The sequence below is a fragment of the Sciurus vulgaris genome (assembly GCF_902686455.1).
Source record: "Sciurus vulgaris genome assembly, chromosome: X".
Classification (NCBI taxonomy): Eukaryota; Metazoa; Chordata; class Mammalia; order Rodentia; family Sciuridae; genus Sciurus; species Sciurus vulgaris.
This window is the reverse complement of record NC_136471.1, coordinates 43,128,531-43,144,888: the sequence shown is the minus strand read 5'-3', so window position 1 is coordinate 43,144,888 and position 16,358 is coordinate 43,128,531. Positions and strand designations below refer to the sequence as shown.

The following is a 16,358-nucleotide window of genomic DNA, read 5'->3' as shown; positions in this document are numbered from 1 at the left end:
ATTCATTCCACTGTATTTCCCTATCCCATCCCACTACCCTTCCCTTTGTTCTCCTTTGCCTACTCCACTGATATTCTTTCTGTTATTCCTTTTTCTTGGTACCAGAGATTGAACCCAGGTGTGCTTAACTACTGAGCCCTATACCCAGCCCTTGTTATATTTTATTTTGAGACAGAGTCTTGCTAACTGCTCAGGGCCTCATTCAATTGCTCAGGGCCTCACTAAGTTGCTGAGGCTGGTTTTGAACTTGCAATTCTCCAGCTTCAGTCTCACAAGCTGTTGAGATTACAGGTGTGTAGCATCATGCCTATCCTTTTTTACTTTCAACCTCCCCACCTTATTTTAGACTAGCTTCCACATATCAGAGAAAACATTCAACTTTGGACTTTTGGAGTCTGGCTTATTTCACTTAGCATGGTAGTCTCCAGTTACTTCCATTTACCAGAAAATACCATACTTTCATTTTAATTTATGGGTAAGTAATACTCCACTGTGTACATATACCATTTTCTTTATCCATTCATCTATTGAAGGGCCCCTAGGTTGATTTCATAGCTTAGCTGTTGTGAATTGAGCTGCTATAAACATTGATATGGCTGTATCACTGTAATATGCTGATTTGAAAGCAACTGGGTCAAATGGTGGTTGCATTGCTGGTCCTTTTTTTAAATTTTTTGTAGTCATAGATGGACAGTATGCCTTTATTGTATTTGTTTATTTTTTTATGTGGTTCTAAGGATTGAACCCAGTGCCTCACAAGTGCTAGGCAACCACTCTGCCACTGAGCTATAGCCCCAGCCCCATATTGCTAGTCTTTTGAGGAATCTCCTTACTGCTCTCTAGAGTGGTTGCGCTAATTTTCAGTCCCATCAACAGTGTTTGAGTGCACCCTTTTGGCCACATCCTTATCAACATTTATTGTTAATTGTATTATTTTTTTGTTACATGTATTATTTTTTGGTACTGGGGCTTGAACCCAGGGGCATTTAACCACTGAGCCACATCCCTAGCCCTTTTTGTATATTAGACAGGGTCTTAGTGAGTTGCTTAGGGCCTCCTTAAGCTGCTGAGGCTGGCTTTGAACTTGTGATCCTCCTGCCTCAGCCTCCTGAGCTGCTGGGATTGCAGGCATGCACCACCATACCCAGCCTATTATTTGTATTCTTGATAATTTTTGAGGCTTATTTTTGAAGGTATAAATGATAGGCCTTCTTAATTGGTATAGAGAATTGAAAGAAAAAAAGATAGAAAAGTCCTGAAGTTTTTCTGATCAATTAGAAGGCATCATTTAACTGAGATAAGAGATGTTGGGGGAGAGTTGTTTGAGGGTTCTGGGGCAAAGTCTGTGAATAAATCAAGAGCTCAGGTTTAGACATGTAAAATTTGAAGAACCATTGAATCATCCAAGTGGAGATGGTAGTGATAGTGGTATTAGTCGTAGTTGTTGTTTGCCATTGTTGTCTAGGATTCTGTGATCATTTACTCTTGGTGTCACCTCACTAGATTACCGGGAAACATACAGAAAACATCTAAGAGAAAAATACCTAAAAATAGGAGTTGATAAATGTTATCACCATGGCAAGCATATAGAGTCACGACTGCTTCTTGTAAAAGAGCATGGTATATCAGAAAAGACACCATGTGGAATTCCTCAACAAGATCATTTTATTGAGATGGAACATGTATTTGATCCTAATGAAGAAGGCTCCAGCTCATCCAGAACTGTGGTGCTTCAGGGTTGTGCTGGGATTGGGAAAACAGCTGTAGTGCACAAGTTCATGTTCGACTGGGCAGCAGGAATGGTTGCTCCAGGCAGATTTGACTATCTCATTTATGTCAATTGCAGAGAAATTAGCCACACTAATAATCTTAATGCTGCTGACCTGATCACTAACACATTTCAAGATATAAAGGGACCAATCCTGGACATTATTCTTCTATATCCGGAGAAGCTCCTATTTATTCTTGATGGATTCCCTGAGCTGCAATACCATGTGGGTGACCAAGAAGAGGATCTTACTGCTAATCCCCAAGAGAGGAAGCCAGTAGAGACACTCTTGTGCAGTTTGGTGAAGAAAAAACTGTTTCCTGAATCCTCTCTCCTGATAACTGCCCGGCTCACAGCCGTGAAGAAGTTCCACTCTCTGTTAAAACAACCTATCCAGGCAGAAGTCCTATGGTATACAGATGCTGAGAAGAGAGCATATTTCTTGAGTCAGTTTTCAGGTGCTAATGCAGCAATGAAGGTCTTCTATGGTTTGCGAGACAGTGAAGGCCTTGATATTATATCTTCTCTTCCCATTGTCTCCTGGATGTTATGCAGTGTCCTGCAGTCACAGGGAGATGGTGATAGAACTGTTTTGCAGTCCCTTCAGACCATGACTGACATGTATTTGTTCTACTTTTCTCAGTGCCTCAAAACTCTTACAGGCATCTCAATGTGGAAGGGACAAAGTTGCCTGTGGGGCCTTTGCTCTTTAGCTGCAGAGGGACTACAGAAGCACCAGGTTCTGTTTGCAGTCAGTGACCTTAGAAGACATGGGATAGGAGTTTATGATACCAACTGTACTTTTCTCAATCACTTTCTGAAAAAAGTTGAAGGTGTCAATGTCTACACTTTTCTTCACTTCAGTTTCCAAGAATTCCTGACTGCTGTGTTCTATGCCCTAAAGAATGACAACAGCTGGATGTTTTTGGATCATGTGCAGAAAACATGGCAAGAAATATTCCAACAATATGGAAAAAGTTTTTCATCACCAATGATACAATTTTTATTTGGTCTCTTACATAAAGGAAAAGCAAAGACTGTGGAAACTACTTTTGGGAGAAAAGTCTCTCCAGGACTTCGAGAAGAGTTATTGAAGTGGACTGAGAGAGAAACAAAGGATAAATCTTCTAGATTACAGATTGAGCCAGTGGACCTTTTTCACTGTTTGTATGAGATACAGGAAGAAGAATATGCAAAAAGGATAATTGATAATTTACAGCCAATTATACTACTCCAACCTACCTATACAAAAATGGACATTCTGGCTATGTCATTCTGTATAAAAAGCAGTCACAGTCCCCTGTCAGTGTCTCTGAAGTGTCAGCACCTACTTGGGTTTGAGGAGGAAGAGCAAACCACAGCATTCAAGCCAACAGACTTAACATATAATCAGTGAGTATATTCATATCCTTCTAGATTTTTTGGCCTTCACAGACAATGGGCCTTCTTATTTATTTCATGTACTTAGGTATATGTTCATTTCAAGTATTTTCAATAAGTAGAAGTAATCATCTCAGCTTTCCATATTTTATGCCAGTCAATAGAGTAAAGATTTATTATCTACCACACATTGAACACTGGCATAGGTAAACAATGAGGAAAGCTAATATCTTTGTGTACTTACCATGTACTGGACACTGTGTGTGTATTAGTCTTCATTGTTACACTGTGGATGTGCTTTATCATTATAAAGTGTTATAAACATTTAAAGTCATTGAGATTATCATTGAGGACTTTGCTATTTTGGCATAAATGACCATTCTGGGAAAGATTGTAAATCTAACTTCAAATTGGTTTTCACTCTTCTGTATGTATACCTCATCACTGAGGCCTCAGAGATTTCCAGGCTATTAAGGGGAAGAGCTACGTGTCTGTGTATCTTTCTATAAAACCTGAGCTCTTTCTACAAGACCTTTACAGAGGACTGAGAGCTGCAGTTGAAAGAGACTTAGGTAAACCACATTTATAATATGGATTATCTGTATACTACAAAATGCAATTCTACTTCCTTATTTTTATAATGTGGATTCTGTACACTTTGTAATACAATTCTACTGACTTACTGATTACAGCAATGAATAACAATACCTATCTGTTCTCAATATCTAAGTTGAGGGATGATGCCTCTTTTGTACTTGTGGGGCCAGATAAGAGGTAGGGAACCCCAAGGAGGAGAGAAGAGTGAACAGAAAGCTCTTTGAGGAATGCATTAACCCAAGTCTTAGCTCTTATAGTTGTATTTCCTCAGAGGGCTGTAGCATAAGAGGTGGAAATGGGCAATGGAGTGTGTGTGTTTGAAGGAAATAGGGAGGGAGAAGGAGGTGCAGCAAGAGTTTGCGTTTAGAACTAACAGTGACAGGGATAGGAGAGGTTAAGTTGACAAATAATTATGAAGGATCTTGGCTATAAGGTTCCAATGAATTAGTGATAGCTTCAATCCAGTTGTATATTATAAAGTAAAATAATGGACAAATATATTTGAGAGATTTAGAAAACCGATGGAAACAAAAGGGGCTTCTGATTAATTCTGCGTTTCCAGAAAGTCAACTTTAGATGGAGTCCCTCCTCCCTGCCTTTGTTGACTTTATCAAAGGGCTTAACCTGTCAAAAATTTAAGCCAGAGCTGGGCTTAGTGGCACGTGCCTGTAATCCCAGTGGCTCAGGAGGCCAAAAAGGAGGATCGCAAGTTCAAAGGCAGCTTCAGCAAAAATGAGGCACTACGCAACTCAGTGAGACCCTGTCTCTAAATAAAATACAAAATAGGGCTGGGGATGCGGCTCAGTGATCGAGTGGCCCTAGGTTCAATCCCCACTACCAAAAAAAAAAAAAATTAAGCCAGAACATTCCCAACATTAGCATGCTGGCAAAGTGAGAGTACACTATTCAACTTTCTTGGGTTTCAATTACTGTTAATTTTTCTATCTGAACTGACAACCAAGAATCAGTTATATTGTAAAGTTAGCTTGGGCAAGTCACTTAACCTCTTAGAAAATCTGCAAAATGGTGATTATAATTTTAAAAACCAATAAATAAATAGAAGGAAAATCAGTAAAGGAAGGGATCATGGGAGGAAAGGAGGGAGAGAAAATGAAAGTACTAAGGATTGAATTTGAGCAAATTACATGAATTTATGAATATCTTGAAATGAACCCCACTGTTATGTTTAACTATAAAAAAAGTTTAAAATGGTGATTACAATAGTCATTAGGTTAAGGGCCAGATAACCTTGGTGCCTAGCACATAGTAGCATAGATTTGAGTAATGGCCTCAGTTCTATGTCAATTTATGTGATCTTGACCAAATTACTTTTTGTGCAAAAATTACCTAATCTGCAACCTGGTGTAATACCTTCTAATGTTTTTGGAAGGGTAAATTAGTACTAGCATAGAAAAAGAAGCCAAAATAAGCTTTTTGCTTAAAGTTTTAAGATTATTTTCTCATCTCTTTTAGGTCCTTTCAGCTGCACAATTTCCCAGTATCTCAACTACACTTGCTTTGCCAAGCACTGCGTAATCCATACTGTAAAATCAAAGATCTGAAGTAAGTTGAACTTTGCTGTAAACTCTGAGGTATTTGCAGGTAAATACTGGGTTGCCAGAAATTGCAGGGCTGGCTTATTGGATCTGAAAACAAAGTATAGCTAGTGTTCAGCTTGTCCATAATAGAGAAGTAAATAAAAACATGCTACAAACCTAGAAGAAAGGTGTCAGTAAGATCTTTGTCCACATGGGCCCGCTTTTTGTAGGTGCTGTTTCTTCACATAACAATGCACTGCAGTGAATGGGTGGCAAGTTGTAACACCTAAGAGATTTGTCTGGTGTTTCTCCTGGATCTACCCATCTTCCTTTTTCTACCAGATTCCTGAGATTCTTCCCTAAGTTTTCTTTCAGTTGGGTGCTGTCCTACTGTGATCATTTCCTCTCTTTCTATTCCTAATCCACTGCCTCCATTTATTCATCGAAGTGCTCAAAGTAGTCCCCATCCTGACCCTGACCTGTCCTTACTCACTTTTAATTTGTCCACATCACAAGCATATAAGCACAAGCCTCCTTGATTTCCCACACCTTTGCCGTATAGATCAGTGTCTGCTGTCCTGCTCCTTTCCTATCCCAGAAAAAAAAAATGATTTTTCTAAAACCACGGAAGCCAGTAAATTCAGTTTATTTGTATTTTTGTGAACATTTCATTATTTTACTTTCACATTACAGAATCATAAAAGAACATAGAAACCTTTCATCCAGCTGCCCTGTACTCTACCCTGTCCTCTATCCCCCCAACTCTATGGCCTCCCATTCCCTGACCATGAGACCACCCTTTCTAGGGTAGTATCTTATTTGCTAAATGTGTTTCCAGAGCTTTCCTATTCTTACTTAAGTAGGAATTTGTAACACAAGACAATCTATAAAGATATACAGCACACATAAAGATACAGAACTTTGGAGGTTTTGTTTTATACAAAAGGGACTTTATAATTTTTTTTCATTTACCAGAACAGTAACTATGCCTCTAATACAATATGTCAAATCTACTTCATTCTTTCACATATTTCTTGCATTTTCAATCTTCCTTCTGTGATCTCTTCCCCATGGCTCAAGTTTCTCCCACATTCAAAAGAACTCTCTCAACTATGTATCCCACTTAAATTCATCTTGTCACAGTCAAGCTTTGTCCTTAAAAAGAGCTCCCCCTCACTGACTCCACTTCCTCACTTCCCATTCACTCAGTCCTTGCAGTTTGGTTTCTACCCTGCAACTCCCCTGAATCTGCTTGAAAATCCAAAGTAAATGCCAGACCCAATGGACATTTTCATCTTATATCTCTCAGGGCCCCTCAGCATACCTGACCTTCTTTTTATTCATCCTCTAATCAGACTATTCCTAATTACTTTATTGCCTCCAGTCATCTCCAACTTGGGATGATTTTAACCTTTAATGGATATGTAGCAATATCTAGAGCCATTTTTGTCTGTCATGACTGCGTAAATAGGGTGGGTATCACTGGCATCTAGTAGATAGAGGCTAGGGATTCTGGTGAATGTCCTATAATGCACTGGCAAGCCCCCCATAGTAAAGAATTATCCAATTGTAACAGTCAAGAGTCCTGAGGTTAGGAAACCCTATCTAGAGGGATATAAACAAACCCAAAGACATTTCTGAAAATTCCAGGCTAAGTGTCTGGCCTCCAGTTCTGATGGTGATTGTGCACACCCTTCCCAAGAGGAAACAGCCCAAAGTCACATCTCTGCTGGATGTCCCAGGGCCATGGCAGCTTTCTGGTATGTAGGTCCACCGTCCCCAGGTGATGTCCAGGGCTCCTCCAGTCATGTCTCCTTGTGCTCCAGATGCACATCTCCCCATCCTTCCACCTGAGGGCTAAAGCACACTTTTAGCCCCCTTCAACATAGCTTATGGTCACCAGGAGGGAGAAACAGACCAACCTCCCGCCCACCCCCTTACTGTACTCGCTCCCCTCTTCCTCCCACCTCTCCCCCTCCCACTGGAGGTTGATTTCCCATGGGATATGCTTCTGTTCTATTTCACATTCCTGAATTCACTGAGATTTACAGCCAGACTCCTCTACCACATTTTTCATGGTATTAGGTTGGAGGAGAGAATGGTCTAGATCAGCATACCTTCTGGGTACTATCAGTTGCTCACTCACCTTAGCAGTGGTATGAGTTCAGATCTGTCCCTGGTTTCATCTACTGAGGAATGGGGAGGATTCTCCTGTCATGAGGCTATGCAGTTATAGCATTATTGCTGGCAGCTGGTGCTGCTTTACTCTTTGTATGCAGCCCTGTGGGATTCCCTTAGGAGCGGCAAATTTCTGCTATGTTGAGTCAAGAATAAACCTGGGGCAGGGTATGGTGGTGCATGCCTATAATCACAGCTGCTCAGGAGGCTGAGGCAGGAGGACTGCAAATTCAAAGCCAACTCAGCAATCCAGCAAGACCCTGTCTCAAAATTTTATATATATATAAAGAAGAATTATATATATATATATGAAGAGAGAGAGGGACACACACACACACACACACACACACACATATACATACATACATAGACACATATGGCTGAGGATGTTGCCCAGTGGTTAAGCACCCCTGGGTTCAATCCCCAGTACCAAATTAAAATAAAATAAAATAAACCGGGAGTTAACCCCAGACTTGTTCTGATTGTTTCTTATGATTTAACGCCCTCAGTTTGCTCCTTGGGTCTCTTTTGATGCAGGAATTCCTATTACTTGCCAAGCCTAAAGGAACTCCCCAATCAGTTCCAAAGTTTTCTTTGATGGTCTGTTGTTTCAAATTTCTCTGCTGATGCCAGTTTGACTTTTAAATAATCTGGTTCTCCATAATAGGAACCCACTCAAGTTAGCTTAAAGGAAAGGGGATCTAGGTAAAGCAGATCCACATGTAGGGTAATGCAAGATGTGAGCTCTTTTGGAGTCACTGGATCAACTCCTCTAAGCCTGTCTGTACCCTGGAACCTTACACTGCTGTCCTCCAAATGATACCTCTGTAATGCACCCAATTTTGCTCCCCCACAGTCAGGGTCAGGCCTCACCTGTGGCCTTGGTGTTTGTGGCTGTGACCCAGGCCCTAACTAAGTTATCCTCTGCTTCATTGACCAACTCCATCTTGACTATGGCATCAACCTCTTAGTTCAGATGTCTATCCCAAGAACCTGTGTGGCTCAGTACAGGTCAAATGACCTGTTCCAATCATCATAAGGACTAGGTGGGCAGATGGTCTTTTATATACATGAATTTCCAGGCCCACCAGATACTAGGGGAGGGAGACAGACAGACAGACAGACAGACAGATAGATAGATATACCTCTCTCTCTCTCTCTCTCTCTCACACACACACACACACACACACACACACACACAAAGAAGCTGCAATAATTCTAGAGTGTTGAATGATAATGTTTTGTAATACAAAAGGGGTAATCAGACCAGTCATGGTGGCACATGCCTTTAATACCAGCTACTTGTGAGGCTGAGGCAGACAGATTGCAAGTTTGAGGCCAGCCTAGACCACTTAGTGAGACCCCGTCTCAAAATAAAAAATAAAAAGGACTGGGGACTCAATGGTAGAACACCCCTGGGTTCAATTCTCAATAATGCAAAAGAGGTGGTTAATCAAAACATGTCTCTCCTTCCACCATCTGCACCCTCCCCACTTCTCACCTCTCACTTCCCTCCCCCCCTCCCCCCACCTCTGAAAATTGATTTCCCTCTGGGTATGTTTTCATTCTATTTCATATTTCTGAATTCACTAAGGGCTTTGCAGCCAGATTCCCCTCCCACAGCGGAAGCAACTTTCCCTTCGTGAAAAATTCACAGCTTTACACCAAGGGCAGTCCCAATCCCCAGGCCTGCGAAACACTGGAGGTTTTCTCTGCTGATGGATTTCAAAGTCTTTCCTGTTCAGGGTTTCTTGAGGATCTAATCCCTGGGTCCCCATATCAGACCACCACAGGCTAACATCAAAGGCTGAGCTATGGGGAAGCATCTGAGGTGGAGGGGGTACTGTGATCATGCCTGATGGTGGGGATGGTGAGGGTAAGGCTGGGAAGGGAGACAATGGGGATGAGTATGAGTAAGAGAATGAGGCAGGGAGCTGGACAGGGAGGGGTTCTGGTGAGGCAACAGACCCGGGATTCGGGGTCCCAGAGAGAGAAAACATGGCATTTTCCATGAATCTTTGATTTCCCTCCCTCTGCCCACCAGAGGCGTAATTTTTTGGCTCCGTGGTTCCAAGAAGCTGCAGGAAGCTCCCACCCAGCTCCTGTTCGGCCTCCATGGGGGCAGCCCCCACTGCATCACTCTCCTCTCTTCTTCCTCCTCCTCCTCCTGTAGCATCATCTGTAGCCGCCGTTGCCTCTTCTATCTCACTTCCTTCGGTCCCCGTCCCTCTGGCAGTGGCCAGTCCTGGCCCCTCTACAGCCTGCTCTGGGAGAGCCCTCAGCTCCTGGGGGAAAGTGGGCAGTGATGAGATGTGGTCTGTGGACAAGTGAGGGGGCAGACTTAGGATGGGGGCGGGGGATGAGGCAAGGACGGTGGGGTGATCTTACCGCCCTGAGAAGCTTCCACCTCAGTAGATCCCGTTCTTTCTGCACCTCTGCCAGTTTGGCCTGGGTCAGCCGCAGCTGGAAGGCAGCCTCCTTGCGCTCCATCTCCTGCTGTGCCCCCAGCTGCTTCAAGTCTGAGGCCAGGGCATGCGCCGCTGACTTGTGTAGTTTGGCGAAGTCATGCAGCCACTGCACCCTGCGCCCCTGTAAATGCCCCTGCCTGCGTGCGAACCGCACGCCCAGGGCCAGGCTACCCCAGGCGCAGGCCTCCTGGGCCTCAGTGGGCATCTCGCTATCCTCCAGGATAGTTCTTATCTTATCTTCCACTTCCTCCCAGGACAAGGTCAGATTGTCAAGGTAGAACTCAGGGCCTTTCGCGTGCCTGGCCATCTTCTCATTGATGAAGGCCACCACGTTGCTATGCCGAAATCCACTACAGGGGTCCTCAGGTTTCAAGGCCATGATGTTTAAGGGCCTTGTGGCTTCCTGATCTCTGGGAGATGGATCAACCAGTTGTGTCCTTCGCCTTTAGCCCCCCACCCCCACCCCCACCCTGTGGCCCTTATTTCCCCCACCCCCACCCCCACTGCCCTTAGCTCCTGACCCACGCCCACACCCCAACCCTGTGGCCCTTAGCCCCTCTACCCTCACCCTTATCTCCCCACCCCCATCGCCTTTAGCTCCTCCCCCTGCCCTCATCCCCTCCCCTCCCCGCTCTTGGCCCCTCCCCTGGCCCTCATCCCCTCCCCGCCCTTTGCCCCTCCCCTCGCCTTCAGTCTCCTCCCCTTTCTTGTGCTCGCTGTCCTCTCCTCTTGTCTCCTCCCCACCCCTCACAATCACCCTCTGGCTCCCTTGTCCAGTCCTAGAACACCTCCCACCAGGCCTCACCAGAGGAGATCCAGGCCCACCACAGACTCTCCCACGGAGAAAGGGGTCCCGCTCACTCTGAGGGCTCCGGAAAAAGGGAGCCTCGCGGCCCAATCTCTAGGTTTTTACTCTAGGACGGTTCCAACTCCCAGAGACTACAGGGGTGAGCAAGAGTGAGAGAGGAAGGTCGCGCCCCCTCCTGGGCCTGTAAGGGAACCCACCACAAGCCTGAAAGCCATGGAAGGCGGGAAGAGACGGGACTGGTTGGAAAAGACCCAGAGCGAAGAAAATGAAGCTCTCCTGAGCAAGTCCAAAAGGTCCCACCCCACCATAATGGTTTGTTCCATGTCGGGTGAGACCCCTCCTACATATGGAATATTCTAGAACAGGAAGTGGCTCTAACTCCTCTGTCGCTTCCAGTAGCCCCTGAAGGAAGAGGAGGAGCCAGAAAACAGCCCTTCCCCCAATGGCCCCTAAACTGGACACTGCAGTAATTTTGGTAATAAAGGGTGGCATTTCCACCCTGAAAATATGCCCTGCATCTGTTCATCTCCATCCCTGATCCTAGTTTAGCACCCCTCATTTCTTCTTTCTGCCACTGCAGTTCTCTGACACCAGGTCAGTCTCCCAATCTACACTGTCATCAGTGGGATGTGGTTTTGTCTCTTAAAACCTTCAAAGACTGTCTGAGGCCTATAGGATAAACCAGAGAGATCATAGTTTGCATCCCGGTTTTGACATTTATATCACCTTGAATCTCAGTTTCTACCTATGGGGCCAGGATGAGGACAAAATGATGAAAATACATGTAAAGTTGAAGAAGTAATGTTCTGTGTGATCCCATATTTGTAAAATGTAAAATTAAATCTCATATATATATGTAATCTAATATGTATGCATACATTTCTATAATCTCTGAGAATTGCAGTGGGAGAGGGTGGCACCACAGTCTTAACGTTAGTTATCTCTGGAAGGTGGGGTCGGATGGGAGGTTAGAAAAAAATTTTTAACTTTTAAAATATATATTTTTCTGATTCAATTTGTTATAAACAACATATAATTACATGTATGCATACATTTAAAAATATGGAAAGTTACATGCCAGCATTTTAATAATGGTTGTCTTTGGGTGCTAGGAATATAGAATTTGTGCATGTGTGCACACATGCTGGGGATTGAACTCAGGGCCTCCCATCTGCTAGTCAAGCAAGCACTCTACCCTTCAGCAATATCCCCTTTAAGAAAAACAACTTTATGTTTTTCTCTTTTGCAAATTTTTTTCAGAATAAGCCAGGCACAGTGATGCATGCCTGTAATCTCAGCAACTTGGGAGGCTTAGGTAGGAGGATCACAAGTTCAAGGCCAGCCTCAGCAACTTAGAGAGACCCTGTCTCAAAATAAAAAGGACTGGAGATGTAGCTCAGTGGTAAAGTACCCCTGAGTTCTATCCAAGTACCAAAAAAATTTAGAATAAACATGAGTGTTTCTGAATTTTTAAAAAAATCTGTTTTCCAATAATGTTTTATGATGGTAAATAATTTGTTAGTACCTGAAAAGCACATATCTTCCTATAATTCCACCCTTCCCCTATCCTGGGAGAGAAATGTTTTAATTGTTGATATATATCCTTCTGGTCTTTTAAAATAGGCCATAGCAAATAACTTGCAGTTTCTTAAAGGAGTCCTCAGTTTCCTTTCTCTTTTGCCTCCTGGCCTTTGCATAGGCTATTTCCATATGTGGTTGACCCTCAGCCCCTGCTACACTTTCCATTCCTATTCTCCCTATCTACCTAATTCCTATTCAGTTTCCATTTCTCTTACACAGGCACTCAAGCATTTCTTCATCTTATTATAAGTATTTCTTGATTCTCCAAACCCCCTTCTGAGCTAGGGGGTGCAAATTTTGTTTCCCCATAATGTTTTGTATCCATCTTGCAGTACTCCTCACACTATATAATAACCTAGGATTTTTCCAATCTTTTTTCCCATTAACTGGGCATTACTTGAGAACATAGTTTGTCTTAAATATCGCTTGTGTTTTGAACTCTAGCACAGTAGTAAGCACCCAATCCATTAATCATTACATAAATGGAAAGTGCAAAAGAGTACCTTCAAAAAGAACCATGTTTTTTTCTTTCCTGAAATATCTTTTTCTTCACATAGACTGATTTTCTGCCACCTCACAGCTTCTTGTGGTAAGGACCTCTCCTCAGTATTTGAAACCAACCAGTGTCTGACAGATTTGGAATTTGTGAAAAATACCCTGGAAGATTCAGGAATGAAGCTTCTTTGTGAAGGACTGAAACATCCAAATTGTATATTACAGACATTGAGGTAACTGATAGCAGGATAATATATCATTTGTGTGCGTTTCATTTTTTTGGTCACTTTCTATTTCTGGGGGAGTGAGAGTAAGAATAAGGTAATGAAGCCATTTTTCTTTTCTCTAAAGGTTGTATCGGTGCCTTATCTCTCCTGCATCTTGTGGGGCACTCGCTGCTGTGCTTAGCACCAGCCAGTGGCTCACTGAGCTGGAATTTAGTGAAACAAAACTGGAAGCTTCAGCTTTGAAATTGCTCTGTGAAGGCTTAAAAGATCCTGGTTGCAAATTACAGAAGCTCAAGTAAGTTGTAACTGTTAGTTTTTATTCTTCAGGAATATTTCTAAAATACACAATTCAAGATGGGTGTGGTGATACCAAAACACATTTCAAAGAGTCATGAAAAATGAGAATAAGAGTGGCAATTCCTGAACTTGTTCCTATGTAACTAGTTTAGAAAAATAATTTTTATTCTAATTGGCATATAATCAATGTCAATAATAACTCATACTTTGTATTAAGCACTGAGCTAAATGCTTTGTATAATGATTTCCTTTAATCTGTGTACCAGCTCTGAGAGGTTCAGATTATTGTACCCTTTGTAGCAGAGGAGGAAATGGAAGCCCAACATCATTAGGCTAAACAACATGGCAAAGGCAGAATTCAAAACCCAGGTTTATATGTTTTCAAAGTCCATGGTATTCACCAAAATCTGCAGGGTAGGCTGCAAGTCCAAAACCTGCAGGGTAGTCTGGCACAATGGAAACCAGGGGAAGAGCCCATGTTGCAGTTGATGTCTGAAGGCTGTTTGCTGACAAAATTTCTTCTGAGAAGTTTAGTATTTTAATTTTGATACAGGGTCTTGGTAGTTGGGATCTCAGTAAGTTGCTAAGACTGGCCTGAAACTTGAGATCCTCCAGCTTTAGCCTCCCCGGTAGCTGGGTTGATAGGCATGTGCCACTGTTCCAACTTATATGTGTGAGTTTTAAAAGTAAAAGCTATTTGGCATTAGCATAAAAGCTTTATAAAATCCACTTTGAGAACTCATTTTATGCAAACTACCTCTTTTTAAAATTTCAAAACTGGGGAGCTGTAAATTCATCTCCTTATGAACCCTCTTCAAGACTGAGTTTGGTGTATCCCTCTACTCTCTCACTCCACCCTGCTCTGTGCCTCCTCTCCCTAAAAGTGGAACTCAAACTCCAAGATCTTGACTTCTGGGACAGCCTCCAAGGCCAGGTCCAAGGATTACTGGACTGGGACATGGGAAACGAATCCTTTCTGCCCTTTACTACAGTGAATCTGCCCCTGATGGAGCAGAACGTTGCCAGATACAAACTTCGAATAGTTGAACCACCAAAACTACCTTTGGGGAAAAAAAAACCAGTGCTGATGAAGTTGGTTCAGATATTGAGCCCAACCTGTGGGTATGGATGAACCCCAATGTGTTTTATCCCCCTGGCAAGCTGGAAGTTGCAGAATCTAAGAAAGGGGAGGATATGATGAGTGAGCTGCAGTCCCTTCAGCCACCCCTAAAGGAGGAAGATGCCAGCTTCTCAGAGGTGGCACAGTCAGAATCATTGCTGCATTCCTCCAGTAAGCAGTCTCCCCCTTAGAAGCAGTTAGTCTCTTCTTCCAGCAACTTGGAGCTCTCAGAAGAAGAGGAGGCTAAGGACCAGGATGCCAGCTCCTCTGTGGCTCTCCCATCCCCTCACAAAAGGGCACTCCTCCAGAGTTGGAGGCTTTGACAAGCCATCAACCCAGAGGGAAGGCTCTTGTCCCAGCTCCCTCTCAATTACTTCCATCTAATTGCCCTGGCACTAAGAAACAGTTCCTACTGTGCCTTCAATGGGCAGCATATCTACAGTTTCACTTGACAACACTTCTCCTTTTCCTGGATAGCTCCAGCTCCAGAAGGTTGGAAGAATACTGTTCATCACAATCTCTGTTTCTGAGACAGCTTTGAGAAAGTGCCAATGTGATGCCCTTCCTCTTTAACCTTTAACTCTAAGAAGCAGGAGTCTGCCAGTTTCCATTATTAAAGTTTCTCTCAGCAGCAAAAAAAAGGACATAGTTTAGAACATAGTCATGAAAAAATGAGGATTTAAAGATTGTATTATGTATCTAGAAATTCGTGAAAGTATTCTTGATGGGAAATGGTTCAAGGAATTTGACTACTTAATATGGAAAAACAAAGATTAAGAAGACAGGAAAGTCAATAAAAAACACATTTCATTCCAAAAACGCTATATTATATGGATGATTGTGATAAACTGGATTTCTCTAAACATGGCAAATTAATTAATACTGGATATTTTGATACAAGGAAAAGAAAATGCATTTGACTAAAAAGTTTATTAAGGACAATTATAGAATTTTCCCCCTGGGATTTGGAAGAAGTGAGCTGGAGTGTTGAATTAACACAGGGATTTAAAATGAAATCAGATTATCAAGATTTCCTCCCAACCTTTTACTCAGGGAAGTCAACATTTATTGAGTTCCCACTGTGAGACACCTTGCCTTGGAAACATTTCATAATTCGGTGACATGTTCAAGATTTTGGGTCTTATAACTGTGGATCTTTATTTTTTCTGTTCATGTGCTCTGGTAGGTAGAAAGTGAGTAGTATTCTAAAGTGACCAATTCTGTCTCTCTTCGTCTTTCTCTTCAGGTTGTGTGCAAGCCTTCTCCCAGAAAGCTCAGTGGCTGTTTGCAAGTATCTTGCCTCTGTTCTCATTTGCAACCCACACCTCACTGAGTTGGACCTGAGTGAAAATCCCCTGGGGGACAAAGGGGTGAAGTATCTTTGTGAGGGTCTTAGACATTCCAATTGTAAAGTGGAGAAACTAGAGTAAGCTTCTTTCAACTCTCTGGTATTATGTAGTGATCATTTGTTGAGTGCCTGCTATGTGCTTGGTGCTTGCCAGACGTCCTATCACTTTATTCACTACTTAGAATAATCATATAAGATAGGTTTTCTTATCTACATTGTACAGATGAAGAAACAGAGGATTGGAGGAAAAGTGACTTGTTCAAATTCATACTGCTAATAAGTGATATAGTCAGGATGTGATTCCAACATGTGTTTCCAATATGAATATGTGTCTCATATTCTTTGCAGTATACCACAGATTTGTGTTTATAGGAATGATATTGTTAACTACATAAAGAATACTTACTAAATATCCAAAGATTATCGGGCTAGATGTCAGTGGAGTTATCAGAAGTTCTTCGTGTGACAGGGCTACCCTTAAGGACATAACAGATGTGTTATGATTGTGGAATCATTTAATGTCAGATGATCTCAGGAAGAGGAGGAAGTCACT

The 16,358-nt window shown here is 42.6% G+C and overlaps 2 protein-coding genes and 1 pseudogene across 8 annotated transcripts in view; 2 read left to right on the top strand and 1 right to left on the bottom strand.

Annotated features, from left to right (window-relative positions):
* The window catches only part of MID2 (midline 2), a 148,826-nt gene that overhangs the window by 123,408 nt on the left and 9,060 nt on the right, over positions 1–16,358 (top strand). For 4 of the 6 annotated variants that reach the window (XM_079124403.1, XM_079124400.1, XM_079124402.1 and 1 more), the window contains exons 5-9: positions 1,504–3,160; positions 5,219–5,308; positions 12,876–13,046; positions 13,165–13,335; positions 15,704–15,883. In XM_079124403.1, coding sequence (XP_078980529.1) covers positions 1,504–3,160; positions 5,219–5,308; positions 12,876–13,046; positions 13,165–13,335; positions 15,704–15,883 — 2,269 coding nt within the window. Of the gene's footprint in view, positions 1–1,503; positions 3,161–5,218; positions 5,309–6,933; positions 7,044–12,875; positions 13,047–13,164; positions 13,336–15,703; positions 15,884–16,358 lie in introns of those variants that run through there. The other 2 variants (XM_079124405.1, XM_079124401.1) reach the window with 2 other exon arrangements.
* On the bottom strand, positions 7,798–10,308 carry LOC306651079 (testis-expressed protein 13A-like; the record flags this gene model as incomplete). Its single annotated transcript, XM_079123608.1, has 2 exons — positions 7,798–9,673; positions 9,723–10,308. 2 exons carry the CDS (start codon positions 10,306–10,308, stop codon positions 9,051–9,053), a joined length of 1,209 nt encoding a protein of 402 aa, XP_078979734.1. The 3' UTR covers positions 7,798–9,050.
* Positions 13,440–15,697, top strand: LOC306651694 (forkhead box protein R1-like; annotated as a pseudogene). The gene has a single exon. The product of its transcript is annotated as a forkhead box protein R1-like (transcript).